At 52.2% G+C, this 19,529-nt stretch overlaps 6 protein-coding genes across 6 annotated transcripts; 3 read left to right on the forward strand and 3 right to left on the reverse strand.

Moving 5' to 3' along the window:
• Positions 1–451: 451 nt before the first annotated feature.
• On the reverse strand, positions 452–2,089 carry V8C40DRAFT_240267 (uncharacterized protein). The gene is made up of 2 exons (XM_083214757.1): positions 1,959–2,089; positions 452–1,908 (listed from the first exon to the last, which is right to left on the reverse strand). Exon 2 carries the CDS (start codon positions 1,532–1,534, stop codon positions 1,061–1,063), a length of 474 nt encoding a protein of 157 aa, XP_083074616.1. The 5' UTR covers positions 1,535–1,908; positions 1,959–2,089; the 3' UTR covers positions 452–1,060.
• Positions 2,090–2,721: 632 nt separating this feature from the next.
• V8C40DRAFT_240271 (uncharacterized protein) lies at positions 2,722–3,658 on the reverse strand. The gene is made up of 2 exons (XM_083214758.1): positions 3,061–3,658; positions 2,722–2,769 (listed from the first exon to the last, which is right to left on the reverse strand). Exon 1 carries the CDS (start codon positions 3,399–3,401, stop codon positions 3,144–3,146), a length of 258 nt encoding a protein of 85 aa, XP_083074617.1. The 5' UTR covers positions 3,402–3,658; the 3' UTR covers positions 2,722–2,769; positions 3,061–3,143.
• A 1,959-nt stretch (positions 3,659–5,617) lies between these two features.
• Positions 5,618–6,703, reverse strand: V8C40DRAFT_185060 (uncharacterized protein). Its single transcript, XM_083211780.1, has 2 exons — positions 6,530–6,703; positions 5,618–6,430 (listed from the first exon to the last, which is right to left on the reverse strand). The coding sequence occupies exon 2, from the start codon at positions 6,275–6,277 to the stop codon at positions 5,720–5,722; it is 558 nt and encodes a 185-aa protein (XP_083074618.1). The 5' UTR covers positions 6,278–6,430; positions 6,530–6,703; the 3' UTR covers positions 5,618–5,719.
• A 3,263-nt stretch (positions 6,704–9,966) lies between these two features.
• V8C40DRAFT_185130 (putative phosphatase regulatory subunit-domain-containing protein) lies at positions 9,967–12,948 on the forward strand. Its single transcript, XM_083211781.1, has 2 exons — positions 9,967–12,083; positions 12,295–12,948. The coding sequence occupies exons 1-2, from the start codon at positions 10,179–10,181 to the stop codon at positions 12,703–12,705; spliced, it is 2,316 nt and encodes a 771-aa protein (XP_083074619.1). The 5' UTR covers positions 9,967–10,178; the 3' UTR covers positions 12,706–12,948.
• Positions 12,949–13,610: 662 nt separating this feature from the next.
• V8C40DRAFT_240284 (uncharacterized protein) lies at positions 13,611–14,278 on the forward strand. Its single transcript, XM_083214759.1, has one exon. It carries the CDS (start codon positions 13,671–13,673, stop codon positions 13,941–13,943), a length of 273 nt encoding a protein of 90 aa, XP_083074620.1. The 5' UTR covers positions 13,611–13,670; the 3' UTR covers positions 13,944–14,278.
• Positions 14,279–16,839: 2,561 nt separating this feature from the next.
• Positions 16,840–19,036, forward strand: V8C40DRAFT_185163 (uncharacterized protein). The gene is made up of 4 exons (XM_083211782.1): positions 16,840–17,308; positions 17,373–17,483; positions 17,564–17,739; positions 17,795–19,036. The coding sequence occupies exons 1-4, from the start codon at positions 16,937–16,939 to the stop codon at positions 18,804–18,806; spliced, it is 1,671 nt and encodes a 556-aa protein (XP_083074621.1). The 5' UTR covers positions 16,840–16,936; the 3' UTR covers positions 18,807–19,036.
• The last annotated feature ends 493 nt before the right edge of the window (positions 19,037–19,529 follow it).

The raw sequence follows: 19,529 nt of genomic DNA on the forward strand, positions 1-19,529 counted from the left end.
GGAGTAGGCCCCGGAGGGGGTGTAAGAGAGAGAGGGGAAACTCCCACAACACAATCTCACCAATCGTTGGGCCAGAGGCTGTTGGATGGCTGGCATTTAGTTTGATTGGGGAGATCCTTTGGACGGTACTGTATCCACCAGAAACCATGCCACAGCCCCTTCAACACGGCACGAATGGCGAAGAGATGTGGGCTTGCTGCTGCTGGTCCTCTCAGCCTTTCACACACTCCCCCCTCCGACTACGACTCGGTGTGGATATGGTAATACTAATGCTACTAGCTTCCTGCATCGTTGCCTTGGAATCTGCGGCTTGTAGAACCCAAGAAAGTAAGTGCCACACCACCAAGGTACTCGTGTGCCGCTACCATCTCCCTTACATTTGATTTGTGGCATGCGGCATGCGGCAATAGGCCCAGAAGACCGGTGTACTCGTAATACGGAAAAAGGAATCGTCCAGACGGGAGGCGTTTTCTCTAACTGTATTTTCCCTCTCGCCACAGGGTCCATTGGATGCATATCGGAGGCAAAAAGAAGAAGACGAAGTGATAACTCACTGCTACTGTGGCTGGTTCTCCTCCTCCCTAGTTGAGAATCCTGTACGGAAGAGGTGGGCTCTCTCTTTGCCGATGTGAGTTCCCTGTGCTGTGCCATCCATCACGGGCATGCAGAACATGACTTCCCGCTTGCTTCGCTTCTGCCAAAGTCAGCTGCCTCCATCCCCCCGCAGTCTAGAGAAGAGAGAGTTAAAGTGCGAGCAGAAATGCTGCCTGAAGGTGTACGTTCGAGATAGAAAAATTTCCGTGCCTACCGTTTGCATGCATGGGCCGGCAACTATTGATGTTCTGCTAATGCTCGCCATACATGCTACTACATGATACATGATACATGATAGCACAGGCTCCATGCTCCATGCTCCTTGCTGCACCGTACATGCTACATGACATGGCATGGCATGGCGGAGCGGATGCCGTCCGAGCTCGGATCCTTGCGTCTCCCTGTATGTATGTACGAGTAAGCCCTCGCCAAGGCGCTCCTCGGACTCCAAACTTGCTCGCCCTTATCAGTTTGTGGACACATGAGTAGCCATGATGTGCATGCTCGAAGCGCCGACACGCGTTTGCAACGCTCCGACTGTGCGTCTCGGGTTGACGAGCATGATACACATCGCAAACTGCTGCTTGTAAGTGCTCGCGTCTACAGTAGCGTCGTCGTGGTACATGTGCGTAGTACTCCGAACCGTACTCCCTACAGCACTCGTACCATTGCAAAAGCGTCCATCTTTTGTGCCCCATATACAAGACGTGGGCCCCGTCTTTGGTGCCAGCCTTGTACTCGTACTACGACCACGACTACCACAAGGCCGGCGGCAGAGAACATCGTGAGGTGGGGCAGCCGGACACGGGAGTTTGTGGGTACGGATCGCTCCGACTTGCATGCTCACGGCTCTGGGCCTCTGTCGGATGTCTTCAGCATCGGCTAGGAGCATGACTGTACGGCCCGTACGAATGCAAGTGATCTTTTTGCCTTTGGGCATTCATGCCAGATGGGCCCCGTTTTCATCTCGCGCCTGGTGGAAGGATAATGTCTCAATAGTATGAACACTGCATGTATACGGAGCGACAGCCGGGCTATAGATAAGCTGTCCGTGTGTCGGAGATTTTGTGCGGCGTCGCTCTTCTTATCGGAAGTGGGTTTGCCGCGCGGAGATGAGCGAACCGATGATTCAGTTTTTACGGGAGCAGAATGCGAAGGCTGACAACCAGCCCTTGCGAGTACGTTTTGTTTTGCCATGAGTCACTTGTAAATGACAATTTGAAAAAAATTCATCACTTCCTTGGCGGTTCCGTTCAACAATTCAACATGTTCAGCCCAGGCAGCCTCTCCTTTTTAGGCCTTGTCCGCCGAAGGCTGGTTGCGCATTAGTATTCCATCTCTGGAATCGACAAAAGAGCTACCACCCCTGCTTAGCGTCAATGGCAGCCTCACAAGGGGCAAGATTTCGATCGAACGATGAGCGTGAAACTCGCTAAGCCAGCGCCCCCCGGCTTGCTTGTCGAGATGGGAGGGGGTCGTTGCTTTTTTTTTTTTTCTCGAGACGACGAAATTGCGAATCTCAGCTGCAGATATATCCAGCTTCGAGCTCCTCGCAACCTTGCACATCCAAGCAACTGCCGGGGACCGGGAACTGTAATGCGACGTAAGGTATTACAAAACAGGGAACTGCAAAAAAATATGGGAAAAAAAGAGAAGAAATAATCAGCGGCCTTTGCGTTTGGTTTCAGGTGGCGTGCATCGACACACCGGAGTACTCGTACAGCAGTTATTCCTAGGCGTGGATAGGGAGGCAAGTAGTACACACTTAAGCTTTCTTACGCTTATCATCTCAGGAGGGAAATTTTTCTCTCTCAACGGTTTTGGTGTCGGTGAGCAAGACGGCCTTGACAGCCCTCGCCCTCCTCCATGGCCAGTGCTGAAGGGATGTGGCTGCAAGGTTTGCGGTGCGGCCAGCGCTAATAAGAAGGCCGATGATAGCGTCGCCGCGGAGCTTTGCCACCGGCTCGGTGGCCCAGTCCATCCGGCGGCGTTGAGGATTTCCCTTCGAGACTCCATCTGGAAGTAGTTTCGCAGTGTTGTGCCTGAACTGGGTTTCTTCTCGTCCTTCTAAAAAGGCAAAAAGAAGCTCGTTAAGATGCTTTGGAACTAGCCATTTCCGAGCTCTGGGCCTTGTCTCGGCTACTCTCGAGTGCTCTGTGCCCTTTTCCCACCGCGGTGAGTCAGATTGCTTGCGTATTGCAAAGAGCTATCACGACATTTTCCCTGTCGTCTTCCAGATTGCAGCTTCACAGGCAGGTGGCAGTTGCATGCCTGTGCCCTGTTTGCTTACCATGTGAAAGCGGTTCCCTTGGTGGAGCGTGTGTTAGGGAGATACGAGGGCGCCAGTGGTGTCGCCAACTTCTGCAGTGTCCCTACGTATCAGAGCTCGTTGTGTTCCCCCCCCCCCCATGCGCGCATAAAGTGGACCTGTTCTAATTTTTCTTCGCTTACTGTTGGCCGGTGGAGATGCGGCTGCAAGGCGTGAAACTAGTCGTCGTCTTGTCCGTTCCTAGCAACATGGACGAAGCGTGCGTCCGCTTTGTAAGAGACTACACATACACATACAAAATGTGTAGCACTGGGAGTTGGCGCCGTGGTGCCATGGGATGACTTGCAGAGTGGCCAGTTGATCTGAGCTGTGCGATTTCCCAGATGGAACCATGGCTGGTCTTGACTCGCTGGCGAGCGGGAGCTGCAACGCATTGCGACGCTATGCCGTGATAGTGGTACGTTTGGCGACGAGCGATTCCATGGCTGGCGAACGAGGAGTCAGGATTCGTAGCTTGTTGGGGATATTGCCATGGCATCCTTGCACCTGGGACGCCATGCAGATTGCTGAGACCTGTTGGTAAGAGTAGCAGTAGAGATACATCTTGGAATGTGCGAGCAGGCCCCTTGGGCGCCTAGAGACGAATGGCCATGAGAGAATCCCGTCTCCGCGATCTGAGGAGGCTGTGGCGGGCGGCAAACTTGAGCGCTTTGTGCTTGGGCCGCTAGCCCATCAGATTGGCCAAGACAAGCTCCCGTAATCTATCTCGACACCATCAGCATCTGCCCATGTACGAGGACTGTACTGTACGGGGGTACGGAGTACAGTGTGTACGAGGTATCAACCCAAGTAGTATCGTAAGCTCGGCACATCACATACCTACTACATGTACTTGGATGCCGGGATGCCAGTCATGATGACCCTTCAGGCTCGAACGCCATCCTATGCGGCATGTAGGTGCGGTTTTTTAAGCATGCAGAACTGTGCGTTTGCTGATGGTCAGGCGCATCGACATGGAATTAGCATCATGTACGGAGCACCGGCGTCATGTAAGTGCTCGTAGACGAGTTTCGAGATGCGAGATGATGTGCTGGGCAGGCAGGCAGACGCAGACGCAGACGCACTTGGACGGCTTGGGAGCTCAGCTCAGCTCCAGGCCGACATACAGCATCTCATTTTTCTCATTGCCATTGACATTGACAATGACCATCCAATCATCCGATGGGCTTGCAAATGGCGTGCATGCCAAGCGTCTTTTCCGCGAGTCGTTTTGTGCCCATGCTCGTACGAGAGGCGAGCAAATACCACGGGAGAGGGAACCTTGTAGCCGAGCAGGCAATTTCCAGTAGGTAATCACTTCAAGACACGGAAGTACCGCTCCCTATCCGGATGGCAGCACAGGTACAAGACAAGCTCGAGGCGGGTACTGTAGCGAAGGCACGGCACGGCAGCGTGTGCAAATGGAGATGGTCGATGGCAAGGATGAAGAAGGTTTTCCTGTCGTTGTGATAGTATTGCCTTTGGCGTTGTTTCTAGCTTGCTAGCGCTGCAAAATGAGGAGCAAGCCACCCCTGATATCAGTTGGCCCGTGCGTGTGGCTTGCCCTGTCCCCATCGCGTGGAACTGGAAGCTCGACATTGGCCCGTGCTGGATCCATTCCTTATCTCTTGGCGCGATGACTAAGACGCTGTGGCTTGACGATGGCGATGTTTGTGCCTTGGAAGTTGGAAGCACAGCCTTTTGTGACCCGCAGATGCATGGGATGGAGATGGAGATGGAGGGGTTCAATTAATTCGACTCAATTCAAGATACACGCCCTTCAGCTGCTGTTACTATTGCACGGCCTTTTACGTACAGCTACTGACTGTCGTCGTGATGGAGGCATTTTTTCATTATCATTTTTATCATTTATTATTATTTCACGGTATCCATCCGATACACGGCTCCCAATGCCTTGCGAATTGCGATCCGGAAAACGGTCGGTGGCTCGCTGCCTGACTCGGTCATCACACAGCGTGCCGTCCGTTACTCCTCCTGCAGATACGGACGGCTACCTCTAATCGGGTAGGGTAGACCAGAGACAGAGACAGCTCATATGCAGCTCCAGCCGTCCAGGCGCCTAAACCGGTGATGCTCTGGCAGAAGCAATTGGAGCCAATTGAGCCCGAACCAGCTCCATGTTGGGCTCGCAGGCATTGCAGGAGAACGCAGTGCAGCGCAGACATGCACTCGCTAGTAAGAGCTGCATTCATTCTCTGCATTAGGAGGCATGACGAGGCCGAGTTTGACAACCTGGGGAAGCTTTTCGGTCCGTCGTGGGGAAGGGAGAAGAGGTGCCAGATGTCGTTGGGCTCGGGGGAGGGGGAGGAGGGAAAAGGGGGGGCCCTTGGATTCTCTGCATCTTTCTGGGAATCTTCTCGTTTGGTGTCATTCATGGAGAGACGGCGATGCAGGCTGGCGTCTCGAGATGATCCCGGATCCGGGGCGGACACCCGAAGGGACGGGCTGAGTATCGTTCGGAGTAGAAAGTACTGGCTACTCCGCACAGCGCGTCCGTTCCGTTTTCCCACTTTTTTTTCTTCCTCAAATCGTTTGAGAGACACCAGACGAACAGGCGTTGCAGGGAGAAAGCAAACAAAGAGGCCAATGTGAAACAGGAAGGCCACGCTGCGGAATGCATTGCGCGTGTTCTGCCATACCCTGATTGGAGGGCGCCTTCTGAGCGAGCCTCACCCAAACCGCGAGCAACGTCATTATCTCGACATCAAACAGCTAACCCAGGCCGGGGCACTGCCAATGAGCGGCTGAGAACGGTCGGCATGGACTTGCACTGGCGAGAACAGGGGTGAGATATATTCAACGGACCACAGCGTCGGGCGCCACACCAGGACCGGGTCTCATGCCGGAGAGCCCACCCCAGTTGCTATTCCCAGGCCATGTCCATCCAACCAAACCCCCCCTGGCGCCAGAAACGAAAATTCTCCTTTGGAAAAAGCCTACCGGCGTGTGTATACTGTACGAGCATGGACATGTATCTCTGGAGATGGGGTTTTGGGAGCTGGATGGGCAGACTCGCAGCGAAGCATTGCAGGACTGTCTGCCGTACTTGAAGAAAGCCGCCAGCCCTCTGCCATCCTCCCTTTCTTTCCCTTCCCACCCTTCCCCATCTTGATGCAGGAGGAATTGGAAAAGAGGGCCCAGGACAGGACGGACGGAGTGCGAGAAGACCGGTACATTCTTGTTCGTACCGTACATGCACGGAGCCTGCAGTGCAAGGCTGCAAGCAAGAAAAATACCTGGAAACGCCTCAGTCCCCCAGTCGCCCCCTTCAATGCGATTCGGCAGGCCGTTGAGCCAACAAGGGCTCGCGTTTGGCACAAAATTTGCAAATTTTATCTGTCGGGCAAGCTCCATTGCCAGTCAAGTCCCGTTGCGAGTACGAAGGCACCCGGACGGAATCCGCACTGGCGCATTACATTACCCGTACCGTGCTCGTTACGCACAACATAAACGTTGAAGCTGGGCTGCCTGGCAAACCATGAATAATACATGACGACAAAGTACCCGCTACGAGCTCAGCAAACAGAAGAACAAATTACAGTTGCTGTTAGCGATACAGGTACCCGGATGCCCTCATTACCAGGGCAATGGCCAGCTGGTACTAACGTGAATTGGCAGTGTTAGTCGTCGTAGCTATCTCCATATCCGGCTTCACCGGTGTTCCGACTTGGCCAAGAGCGCCGACACAGAAAAAAGCAAAAAAGAAAAAAAAAAAGGCAAAGCTAACAAGAGAGAGGGCGCCGGTGGATGGGACCGACCCAAATATTATTCTACCAGCTCACTATACTGCTCAAATAAATGAAAAGGTTTGGAACCGGCTCGAGATAGTTGCGCTATTGCCTGGGGAATCGTTCACATCTGGGCAATTCATCAAGCCATGTGACATCGATATCAGCCCATGGCATTCCACGCGATCTTGTGCAATCGGCATCGAAGCTGATAAAAGGCCATATTATATTCGTAAGTGCATTGTTATCAGGCGACGCCACAAGCGCACGTCCATTTCGGGACTGACGCAAATTTTTCGCTCGCCGGTGCACGCTTATCTGGGCGGAGGGAGAGATCAAAAACCGTTCTAAAAAAGGCGACGGCGTCTTTTTAAGACAGGATGATGACAGACGAGCCCCGTTCTTTGCTGAGATGCTTAGAAGAAACGCTGCCCACTGCGGTAACTCGCAACGCCCGTAGGGGCCGGCGGCTGGGTCTGTCCCGGGGCTGGACGAATGAGTGTCGAGGACGAGAGGCCATGTTTCCGTCTGGCGTTGAAATTGGTATCACGGCAATTGTTATCGTTTGCCATAATTTGGCTCACCGGGTATCTACGAGTAGTCGTATGTTGTGTTGTCTTTGTGGTGTAATGTAATCAAAAGGCTTGGAGAAGCTTCCCAACACATACCGGTACTCCGTTCGTTTCGATTACTAGCTTCTTACCGTCTTGAGGATGGCAATGGCAACGGGGGGTTGCACAGGATATACAGGATGTGTGCATTGCTGCTCTGGATTATGGATTATGTACTCGTACAGTACATGTTTCCAGATACATGCTCGTACATGGCCTTGTATGGAGTACATGCTCGTACATACATATGCATTCGACAGGCGAGACGAGACGACACACAAGCACTAGGTCTAGGTAGGAGGAGAAAAACGAACGGCAGGGCAGGATGCGCATTGAGGTGGCTAGTGGTGCTGTAGGCGGCTTTGCAACGCAGCTGCCGGTGTACTCCGCAAAAATGGGCATCCAGATGCGACCTCGACACTGCAGCTCTATTCCATTAGGTTGCATTACTGGCGAGGTATTCGTTGGCTGACGACCACTGGACTGGCAAATCCCTCCGGCTCCCGGCTGTGGGAGGGGGGGAGAAGCAAGAACTGGGCCACACAACTTTGCCGCCCTCTCGCCGCTCTCCTCCTCTGCTTCGTTTGGTTTGTGGTTTGTGCTGTGTATAACGGAGCATGAAATTGTGTGTGTATGTGTATGTGTGTGAGTGCGTGCATCTTGGGGCCGTTTTCGCCTCTCCGAGTGGTTTTTGTCTCTGATTCCTTTGCCGCTGCGCTACTGTGCTTGTTACATACGAGCATATCTGGTACATGTTGATATCGGAGAGACGCTGTGGATGGGGCAAGGAGGGGGGGGGCGTCTTCATATCACGACGACAAGCACAAGTGCGAGTGCTCCGTCGTCGAGATGGAGCTAGGCCCCGGCCCCCGTAAATTGAAGATCAAAGGTCCAAGCATCTCCAATCCAACTGCAAGTACGAGTATGGAATGGAGGTCTGAGCTCTGAGCAAGAGGGATTCGCAACCTCGAGAGGCGACGAGACGCATGGCAAGCTTGACGGAGGACCAGTGCTTGGGCCGCCGATACAACACTGCACTAAACACCACTAACACTAGGCACGGCGATGGGGCTGCTGAGCGTTTGTTGGTGGTTGCTGGGTTCAGGTAGCCGGTTGAGCTGTTGCTTCGGCTCGCCAATTTGTTGTCTCGCCCCCCTGTTGGCCGCCTATCTCCAAGGCCCCTCTCTCAGGGATGAGGTTGCTGGGCCCATGGCCACAGGCCACCCTCCAAGCCGATCGACGGCGGCCCACCATCTCAAGCCATCGAACCAGTTGGGGAGGGGAGTGGTGCTTGCTAGTAAGGCGGTGCTGGCTTGGCCCAGGGTTGGCCCATCACCCATGGCATGGCATGGATGGATGGATCATGGCCATCGACCAGGCAAGGCCGGCTTAGATGACAAGATTTCGAGATGGACTCAACCTCAACCTTCACCCTCCTCTCTCACCCCTGTCTCTGCCGCTAGTCGCCAGCCAGCCAAGTTTTCAATCCCCCATGCAGACTAGAGCAGGGCAAGTTCAAGGTCTCAGTGCAGTCTCCAGTCTCTTCTGCTGCGGCGCATAGCAACCTGGATCCGGGCCCGAGCCTTCCACTAGCAGGTACCTGTACGATGGCGCTGCTCTAATTTTTTGATTTTTTCTTTTTTTTTCGCCTCTGCTCCATTTGGGCGCCGGTACTTACAGGCTTGCCTCGAGTTGGCACAACCGCTGGGTACGTATCGGCCGTCTCACGCAGCCAAAAACAGCCTCTCCCCACCTCCTCCGTCTTCAATCTTCCCTATCTTTCCCATTTCCTCATCCTCATCTTCAACCTCATCGGCATCACTACCGCCGTTCTCTTCTCTTCCTCCTCCTCTTCTCTTCTTCAAGGGTTAATTCATCCCCCTACAGCCCATTCCACGACGTCCTGCCCGCCTCCAGGACCAAGAACCAGTCTGCAGTCTCCTCCCCGTCGTTCCCGTTGCATCTTTCGAGAGTCATCCGCCATCCTCGCCGTGCTTTCCGTCCATCATCAATTCTCAACTCCCTTCATCCCGAGCATCTCCACAACCCGCTTCAAGCTTCAGCTGGGTCTCTACTTCGTCATTGTGCAAGGATTTTTCTATTCTACTCTCTCCACTGTCCCGACTCGACAACGCTCTCCTCCCGAGCCGGCCACATCATCCGCCAGACGACTTAGTTTGGCGATCTTAAGCATCAGCCTCCGCACCCAGTTTTGTGCTTCCACGGCTGCACCTCACAGTCTTTTGCTCGGTTGCTGGAATATTGCCCGAGCTTGAGACCGTGTCGTTGCTTCCTGTGCACTTCGGAGAAAATTGGCCTTGAATTCCTCTTCTACCTTCCACTGTAAGTCGCCATTGAGTTTTAGCCTTTGTCAAAGAGAGTTTCATTACCAAGCACGGCAACTTCCGACAACCCTTGTCTTATTCCTTTCCGTCTTCGAAATCTTCCGTTTGAGCAATCTGCATCCTGTTCCATCGCCCTCAAGGTCCAAAATTTTTTTTCTACTCATGGACGTCACCGTGCCATGCCCGTGGACCAGACTTTGGTCATTTAAACCATGTGTTGTTCCCTCTCCACCACGCACCCTATTCCGAACCTCGAACGGTATCCTTTATTGTTTAATGTCGATCACCTCGTGCTGACAACGTACTTTCCCATGCGTCCAGATCATCCTACCTAGATACTAGCTTCCCAGTCACTACTCTTCCTCTGTTGCCCGCCCACGAGTCCGACAACAAGCCCTATTCTTTTATCCTATGATATAATTGGAACGAGCGTGCAAATTAGCAGCATTTAACAACGGTCATTTCGTCGCCGTTGAATAATTTGCAGCATCTTTTATAAGCCGGATTACATCATCAATACCAGACAAGGCTTTTTTACTCTTCAAGCAATACCCCGGCAAACGTTCTGGGAATGCCTTACACGCCGCCCTCTCACCGATCTCCCGCCTCCTCAGCGACTGCTTCTCCGGATGTCAGCCGACGCTCATCAATTACCTCCGGCCAGAAGCCTTCGCTCCCTCGCTCAGCCTCGTACCTCAGCAAGAACCGTCGAACACCGTCTGCACCCCCGGCTGTAGAGTCTCACTCTACACCATCTCCTCCCTATGGCTCCTCCGATGAAGTCAAGAACGCCGGTACCCCTCCTGTGAGCGCAAGCCTCCGAAAGTCACCCCCGCCGGTGACTGACGACCGGGGTATTCCTAATGCTGCCATCATCTCCCCGCCCGACTCTGCCTCGTCAGATAGCGAGGATGACAGCCGCCCGGAGATTCGAGGGAGGAAGCTGGGAAAGCTCAGGGATGCCGTCAGCCAGATTCCCCAACCCCGGACACCATCACCCCCAAGCAAGGACTCGAGGCTAAGTCCTGGCGACGTTACTCCTCGAAGCATCGTGCACACTAGCTTCAGTGCCATGAGCCTGAGCGATCTTCCCAAGTCGGGACGCCGGGGCCATGTTCGATCTGCAACCGATCCAAACGTGTCAGCTATCATGACATCTGCTGAGAACTCCCAGACTGTCTCGGAGGACTCGGAAGATGACTTGAGGCCTAAGCCGCCGATGGTACGCAAGAAGTCCGGCGAGCTGGTCCGACCAGCCCTCCGTGGACACAAGCGACCCTCTAGCATGCCTGGCACTCCTGTTTTCGCCAAGGCCGTTCACTTCGATTCTCATTTGGAGCACATCCGTCACTTCCTCCAGGTCGACCGACCTTTGGCAGTTAGTGCGGGCTCGTCTCCGGTTGAGAACTATGACAGTGATGCGGAGTATCCCTTCCCGGGAGGCGAGAAGAGGACCGTTGCACGAACACCGCCGTTTGACTGGCAACTCATCACCAACAACTTCCCCCACGACTCTCCATCACGACGGGACCAACCTGTTCGCCTAGAAAAGGTTTGGCTGTCGCCTGATCAGAAGTCGATGCTGGGTTCCGTCGTTGTCGCCAACATGTCCTACCAGAAGCTGGTTGTCTGCCGCTTCACCTTGGACTACTGGAAGACAACTTCAGAGGTCGTTGCCGAGTTCAGCCACGAGATCCGCCCCAAGGTCACCCGTGATGGTCAAGACCGCTTCCAATTCTCCATCAAGTTGTCAGATACTGCCAACCTGGAGATGAAGACTCTGTATTTCTGCATCCGCTACAATGTCAATGGCCAGGAGTATTGGGACAGCAACAGCTCTGCCAACTTCCAGGTCGACTTCCGGAAGCAATTCAAGCCGCAGAACGGTAAGAACGGCTTCCAAGGCGCTCAGTCGCGGTCGAGCAACAACAGTCTGCCGCGGAGCAACCGCAAGCAGACTCCTACTGCTCCCGGACGGCCTGGGCCGATGCCTCTTTCGTTTGAAGATTTTGATAAAAAACAAAAGTTTAAGTTTGATGACCATATCAACGACTTGTTGGGCGAGCACAACACTCCTGGCCTCCGCCTCAAGACCAAGTCAACCAGCAACTTGGCTAGTGATAACATTTCCAAGGGTCTGGGCCTGACCGCTCCCAGTGGACTGGCCTTTGCCAACCGTTATGATTTTGGAGCCTCCCTGAGCGCTGCCGTCCAGGCGGCCAAGGACTCTGCATCCAAGGACAAGGATGCCCTCTACATGAAGAGGAATGTCCGCGACAGCCCCACGCCCATGAGCATGAGCTTCGGCCCTCCTCTGAGCGCACAGTCTGCTTCGCAGTCCAGCCAGCCCGCCGCTGCACCTGCTGCCGCTGCCGCTGCCGCGGCTGCTGCTTCTGCTCCTTCTTCGCCCCCTGTTGGCCTTGGCCTCGGCCTCGCCAGCTCTTCCTACGAAGAGCTCGTCAGTAAATACTGCTTTGTACGTACCCCTGGAGACCACTTCAGCGTCCCCCAGCCGCCCCAGCCGCCTGCCGCCGTCTAGTTGTTGGAACAAGGAGAAATTCCCGCCGTCATGCAACAAAAATGGAGGGAGGCTTGAGGAGCGATGGGCAAGACTATCTGAAAAAAAATTGATGAAAAAAATGGGATGGAATTGTGTAGCTGACATTTGGCTTTTTCTGTACTTACAGTTTGGTTCGAAGACATCGACCACGACGGCGGCGACTAATGGAACGACCAAGAGCGAAGAGATCGAGGGCATCAGCCCGACTACGGTGTCAGTGGCGACGATGGCTCACCCTCTTCACCACACCGGTCCTGCGGCTCACCACAGCCTTCACCACCCCATTGAGATGAAGCTCACCCGTCCCCTGACCGCCGATTACCTCGCGGCATCGCACTCGTCTCCTCTCGACTCTATATCCTCTGTCCTCATCAGCAGGGACCAGTCGTCGACTCCCAAGTCGATGCCTCACATGAGGTCGCCTTCGCCGTCTTTTTCCACATCCCCAACTGATGCTCCCTTCTTCGCGCAGCAGATGATTCAGCAGCGATTCCGTTGGGGCGCAGAGCCTCATACCGCTACCGCTATCCGAGGCTAGATTGCCTAGGGAGGCGGTTATCGGATGAGGACAGCTGCTATTTGCCGCATCTTTCTCGGCTGACGGTTTTATTTTTTTATTTTTACAAACTGTGAAGAACAATTTTTTCTACACAAAACAACTTGGTTTGGGTTTGGACAGCTGACAGAGCAACGGATGTCCCATTGTTTTTTTTTATAAAACATTGCGAGGCTTTTATATGACCTCGTCCATTTTCTACTGGCCCCCCAAAAATCGGAAGGGGCCTTTGCTTTTCTTTTTGTTCACAGCAACAATTAAAGAGCGATAATTGTTGTACTTTTTTCCTATTACTCTTTTTCTCTTTACTTGTACTTTGGCTTTTTGTTTTAGCTTCTGGGAGTTTCGGCCGCATACGATACGGATTTGTCTTTTTTTACTGCTTGGCGCTCACAAGGGCATTGGGATTGCTGGTGCTGTTTTTTCCTTTCCGCTTTCTTTTTTTTTTTATTGCGCTCTGGGTTCGGTTCATGACAGGTCTTGCGTTGGAGTAACTTCGCCACTACGGTTTTCTCCTCTACTTTGTGTTTCATTTTTCCTACGGGAGGTTTTTTTCTTCTCCCGCTTTGTTATACGTCTTTCACGGCTCCAGACCGTTATGAACAAGCGGACCAGGCGGATTGATAATGACTTGTCAACGCTCTCATTTGTGTTTTTAAGGGAATGGACTGAAAGGCGGCCGACGGGTTGGTTCTTTGGTCCAGGGTGCATTGGGCTACTACGAGCAGGCGGGGAACGGGAAAGGAAAAAGTCGGTTGCTAATGGTATTGATTCGATTGGTTCTGCGGGCATTCTGGTACTACTACTACTACACAAAGAGAGAGATCAGACATAAATGAAATTGCCTAGATTACAAACAAGATGTTGTGCTCAACAAATCCCAATCCCCCTTTGTGCTGTGCTGTGTTGTGTTGTGATTGCATGTGACTGCATGTGATTGCCTGTCTATGCTACATGGCAGGCTTGGCTTTTGCTTTGGCATCGTCGATGGCCCACTTGGCGGCGGCATTCGCTTGGAAGGGACATGGCGTGAGGGCAAGGTAAGCAAGCAGAAGGATACAAAGAGAGCCAATTGGAGTGTTAGATTGGTCTATCCGGTTCACGATGTCTATTATACCAGGCTTACTACCAAGCGAGCACTTGGTCTGGTAATACGGAGTACGAGTACAGATACGGAGTCCGAATACAGAAGACGGATATTCTTACGGGTATGGGACTAGACATACGATACAAAGCACTACTCGTCATTGTTCACAGCAAGTGAGCATTCGCTATTCGGCATCGCTCTCTCACCTTTTCGTCATCCATCCAGATAAGAGTCGGAGTCAGCAAAAGCCATTCGGCGGCGATGAGCTCGGCAACTTTGCGGGGGCGAAGTGCGTGCATAGAATGGTGGAAGTAACAAGCCATTGCATTGGGCTGTGTGTTGTTCTTCCTGTGGTTCTGTTCCGTGCGGCCGCGAGATTGCATCTTTGCAGTGCGTATCAGGGCGTATAAGCTCTTTTTTTTTTTTTTTTTTTTTTCAAACCAACCGGAGAACTAGCCTAGAAGGAAGAAGAGGGGAATATTACTTATTCTCTTACTTTTCTGGGCACGAGCGAGTTTCTAGACTAGGAGAGGTTTTTTTTTTTCCTTCCTCGTATAAGAGGAGAAGAGTGGCGAGGCGAGGCGGCGACGACGTGCATTCGGCGTGCATTTTTTTGGGCGGATGTGCATGAGAAGGGGGAAAAGAGGGAACATGTGTTGAGAGAGGAGTGGCTCGTTTTTATAAGGTTGCTTATGTCTTGGTGCCTGACGATGGGGAGGGGGAGAGGGGCTCTTTTTTATAGGTAGTACGAGTAGTATTATGTTATTTATTTATTTTTTAATTTATATATACGGAGTATCTCTTTTTGATAGGGGTACGTGTAAGATGCATGATGGGGGATGCAGAATGGATGGAGCAACGGAGTGACTCCGTGCGAGTTACTCGTACATACATACATAGTACTCATACATACGAGTTACGTCCCCAAGCGGGCGACCAGTTAGAAATGGGGGGAGTGAGAAAGGAGCAAGGGCGTGCGTGGATTGAAGGACCTGATAACGGAACGAGGAGGATCGCGAATGAGGATTTTATGGACCAAACTATCCGTAAGCGATGAGGGTTTTTGGGGATGGCGATGCGGCTGGGGGGTTTCTTGGTCTTGTTCTTGATTTTTGGCGGAGCGAGAGCCCGTTGCTGGTGCTCATTATCTGTATGGAGATGGAGCAAAGGAAAACGCATCGATTGTGGAGAGCGAGAAGAAGAGACCCATGGCTTTGTGGAGTCCCAACGTTCTTGATTGAGAGTCGTGCATCACGAACATGGATTTCGAAGGCGTTTCTGTACGAGCATGTAGCTGTCTACATATGCACTAATACACGTTGGTTAATGTTGTATCCTGGCCTTGCCTTAGTCACATCGCATGGCTCCAGCTGCGGGCTGGTGGAAACGGCCAGCGGACTCTTTGTTTGTCATTCTGTTTTTCGTTGCTTGTTTCTTGTTTGTTGTGCTTCGAGATGCATATCTGGGTGCTAATGCATATGCCAAAAGACGCCCGTCCCCCAACGTCCAGTGAGCAAGAACAATGACAATGCATCACATAAGTAGGATGCAAGAGAGGAGAAATACATCCGCTAGTTACTCCGCGGCAAGGGCAACATGTAAGCGTCATTGTGATGCTGGGGATTGACATACTCGTACAGCGCTGGAGATGAGTTGAAGATGCTGCTGGAGTGCCAGGTGTGTTTTTGGTCTACTGCAGGGCTTTCACTTCTCTTTCTCTTTTTTTCCCTCGTCTCCTCTTTTCGGTGTGGGACGATTGATTAAGCACCGATTGGCTTGCAAGTGCCGCCGTTGGGCTCTGAGCCGTGGTTACATTACTAACTGGTAGCTCGTACATACATGTGAAAGGCTTCAAAGGCAGACCAGGGTTTTGGGAGCTGTTTTCCGTTAAGAGAAGCAACTCACTCGGATTAGAAGGGGAATCGCCGAGTTGACGTGGTCAAGTTACTCTTTACAACTCTACCTTTGCAGGTCATGCCACATCGGCTTGTTGAAGCGCCAAAAACGCTACCGGATATGCAGGGTATGTAGTAGTTGAATGAAGAGCTACGAGATGGAGCTGGATCCAGCCTGCGTATACGAGTGACAGAAACACAAGGAAGCTAGCTGTCTGAACTACTTTCGTAACTATGTCTGAATTGGGTATTGTACCAATTGATCAAGTTTGCTATGTACGGAAAGCGTGCCGGTGATGAACAGTGCAACGAGCGCCGCATACGCAACGGTGGTGGTGGCGGCGTTTCCGAATGGCTCAACTGGCTATATTGGTTGCTGGCCCGTGCGAATAGCTGTCCCGTCCGGCGAGATAACAGCTCAATTAGCAAACCGCTGCAAGTCAAGTTATCTATAGCTGTGACTAATTGGAGATTGAGGAATTATCAGCCATTTGCCACCATGCTTGTGACTGAGACAGCCGAGACAGCTCATCTTGGAGATGCCAACATTGCATTGTGGCGAGAAGACGTCAACGTTCTTGTTCCACAAACAGCTCTGACAGCTATTTAGTATCAAGAACATTGAAAACGAAAACTCGAACAAGGAATGAGCCGATCAGCCGCATCTGCCCCTTTCGGCGACTTGGAAGGGCTAGCCTTACGGCTATCGCGATTCGGCTCGAGCCCTATCCAGTATGGCCCCAAACCAGCACTGCCACGATTTTTTCTTTTCTATGAGTAAGAGGTAGCCAAAACCGGAGATGAGAAGATGAAAAACATGTCTCGGTTTGGGAATTGCGGCTCTAGCAAGGGCGGGTTTTTTGGTCTGGAACAGCGGTCTTTTTTCCTTCTAGACTTCCTTCTTCCTTGGTGATTGAGACAGGCTGCCGCCGAGTAACTAGTATGAGTTTGTAAAAGTGCCACCTGAACTTTAATGCTTCAGCTCTTCCTGGGACCACTTCTCGAGTCTGCTTGGTGGTTTCGATTTTGTTTTTCATTTCTTTCTCTTGACTCCACGGGAGACTCCTGTTTCATAATTTGACATTCACCGTGGAGGTGAATGGTTTTAAAAAAGTAAACCTATAAGTTGGCTGCCGTCAAGCATTCTCGAGCCAAGCCGAAACGAACATGTAATCAATTCTCACCAACGAGTGCGGGCGCTCCGGTCGAGGGAAACAACAACAGAGTCAAGATGCGTACCGCCATGACGGCTATAAAGCACTCGCCGACGCTGCAGAGCCTGCGGAGCGACAGCTGGCGCAGCGAGAAACGCGGCGACGTCTTCTCCGCCGAGCACTTTAAGCGCAAGAACCAGTTCAAGCGGCTGATTCTCGCGTGCCTCGTGCGATGGGTGATGACGGTGCTGCTGGTTGTCGGAGCGTATCTCGTGCTGTGGAGGTATTCGGCGAAGGAGGCCATGTTGAGCAATAAGAAGAAGGAGTTTAACACGTTGATTATTGCCATTTCGATTGCGCTGGGTCTGAACATTGCGAGTTCGATGAAGCACATGGTGAGGGAGTTGAGATGGTGGGTTTTGAGCTGGTACGAGTGGACGCCGAGAGAGGTAAACAAAAGCTCCGATTCACGCGAGGCATTTCATAATGGCTGATGTGTTGATAATGGTACAGGCCGATTGTATTCTACAGAGCGAAAACTTCAGCAGTCTGTTCACGCTGGGCTACGTGACACATCGCCATTGGGTGAGGGTCTATGTTTTGTTTTGGGTGTTGATCAACGTGGTGAGTAACGTCAATCCTCTCCCTTTCTCTTTGATGAGGTTCTTCGGGAGCGGTTTAACTAAATGTAAATCCGGTATTAGGCTTCGCAAATAGCCGTTGCGACTCTCGGCTTGACTTACAACATCAATCCGGCAGACACGGTAGCCGTGACGAAACCCGGAACCGTCTCGGTGCCGGATATGAGCAACATCCAGACAAATAAAGTGCTTTCGACTAATTCACAGGCAATCAGCGCCCTGCGATACACAGCAAACAAGTGCGTCTCGAGAGAAACAGAAATAAAGGGATGCATTAACTAACTCGTAGCACAGTTATGGCCTCATTGCCCTTGCCTACGGATACGGTGGAGTCGACGAGATTCCCAAGCCCGGCACGCTCTTTGACACCGACGCCAATCTGATGTATTGCAATCAGAACTCGTGCCAGTACATCTTCTACGAGGCGACCCCAGATGACCTGTCATACTACCAGATGGTGGCGACGAATCGATCGATTTCGACCCAGGCAACGTGCCAGGGGTGGAAGGTCCTCAAGGGAGGAGACGGGACCCAGCACACGATTGTCATTGGAGACGCCAACCGGACCGAGTTTACGATTCCCGCCCTGAATGGGGCGTCTCAGACGACCTTTATGGTTGATCCCGATCGGGGCTCCGGGCCAGCGTGGGGGCACGTCTTGGCGTTTGAGGCATCGCCGACGGATCCGTGGTTCTACAACTGTAATGTTACTGTTGGAGCAGTCACCAATGTCGAGAATTCGGTGCAAGAGGTTGGTGTCAACGTCACGACGCTCGCTGCCTCGGCCATTGCTCTCCAGGGCTACGGCGCCTCGACTTTTGGAGTCAGCACAAACAGTACCAGACACTTTCAGTTCCAGAGTTATCCGGCGGAGTCCTTTTACGGAGCGATTCAGGGAGGCAATGTGACCGGTATGGGCCAGGTGATGGCTTCTTTTGCCGTTGGTGTTGTTGCCATCACGGCTCAGGTAAACACCAACGTCAATGCTCCTGGATTGCTGCCGTTGAAGGGCATCAGGCTGGACATTACCCAGTGGCTATATGTGCATTTGATCTTGGGCCTCACGGTGGGACTGCAACTGCTGCTGGCGGTGATTGCAGCCGCAGTGGCGAGCAGGGTGACGGTGAGGGATCACAGCTGCGTTGGTTTGGCGGCGGCATTGCAGCCGTTGTTGTGGAGGTTGGATTATAACGGAGGGGCGAGGATGGCGAGCGAGAAGAGGATATTTGAGAAGCTCGGGAATAGCGTCAGGATCAGTTATGAGAAGGGGAGAGGCGGGATATACTGTATCAAGGTAAAGGATTAGGAGTAACGCTTCGTCCTATAGATTTAATAATTAATTTTGACAATGTGACGCAATTGTTGTTGTTCAAGGCACTATCGGAGTGAATGCTGTATGAGGAAAATAATTTCACGCATCACTGGATGCGATGCAAGAGGCTGAGGACGGTTGAGCTATGCTTGTCTATCAAGCGGCTTAACTCCGAGATGAGTGCGAAGTAGTAGATCGACTATTACTCTCACGTCATACCATTCTGAGAAATAGCCGTGTATGCACAACAATATCATGAATAAGGCCACATTGATATCATTTCATTGCTAGGATGACGTTATGAGAAAGAACTTCTCCTCGGCAGTTTTTTTTCGCGGATTCGGTGTTGGTGGCTATTCGATGGTGTTGAAGATCTAGTTATTGGAGATCTAGTTGCTTGTTTTGGTCCAAGTCACTCATACGAGGATCTTTCGTGGAATAAACCATTGAAAACTATGTGAGAAGGCAAGATATGCCAATGATTCCAAAGGTACTGAGGGAAAATATTTGCAAAGAATCAGACTCCGTTATACCGCTCCTCGTGGCATTATCTCGGGATTCTATCAACGAGAGTCGAAGCTCCTGATGCTCTTTAAGTACGACGTCGCTTCCACTAAGTCAAACGCCATGCAACTCGCCATTCCTCTTATGGACAACAGTACCCTTGTCAAATCCTCATGGCCGTCACCCCACAACCAGCGCCACCAAGCCCGCTTC

This window comes from Trichoderma camerunense, assembly GCF_050948025.1.
Source record: "Trichoderma camerunense strain CBS 138272 chromosome Unknown V8C40scaffold_6, whole genome shotgun sequence".
Taxonomy (NCBI): Eukaryota; Fungi; Ascomycota; class Sordariomycetes; order Hypocreales; family Hypocreaceae; genus Trichoderma; species Trichoderma camerunense.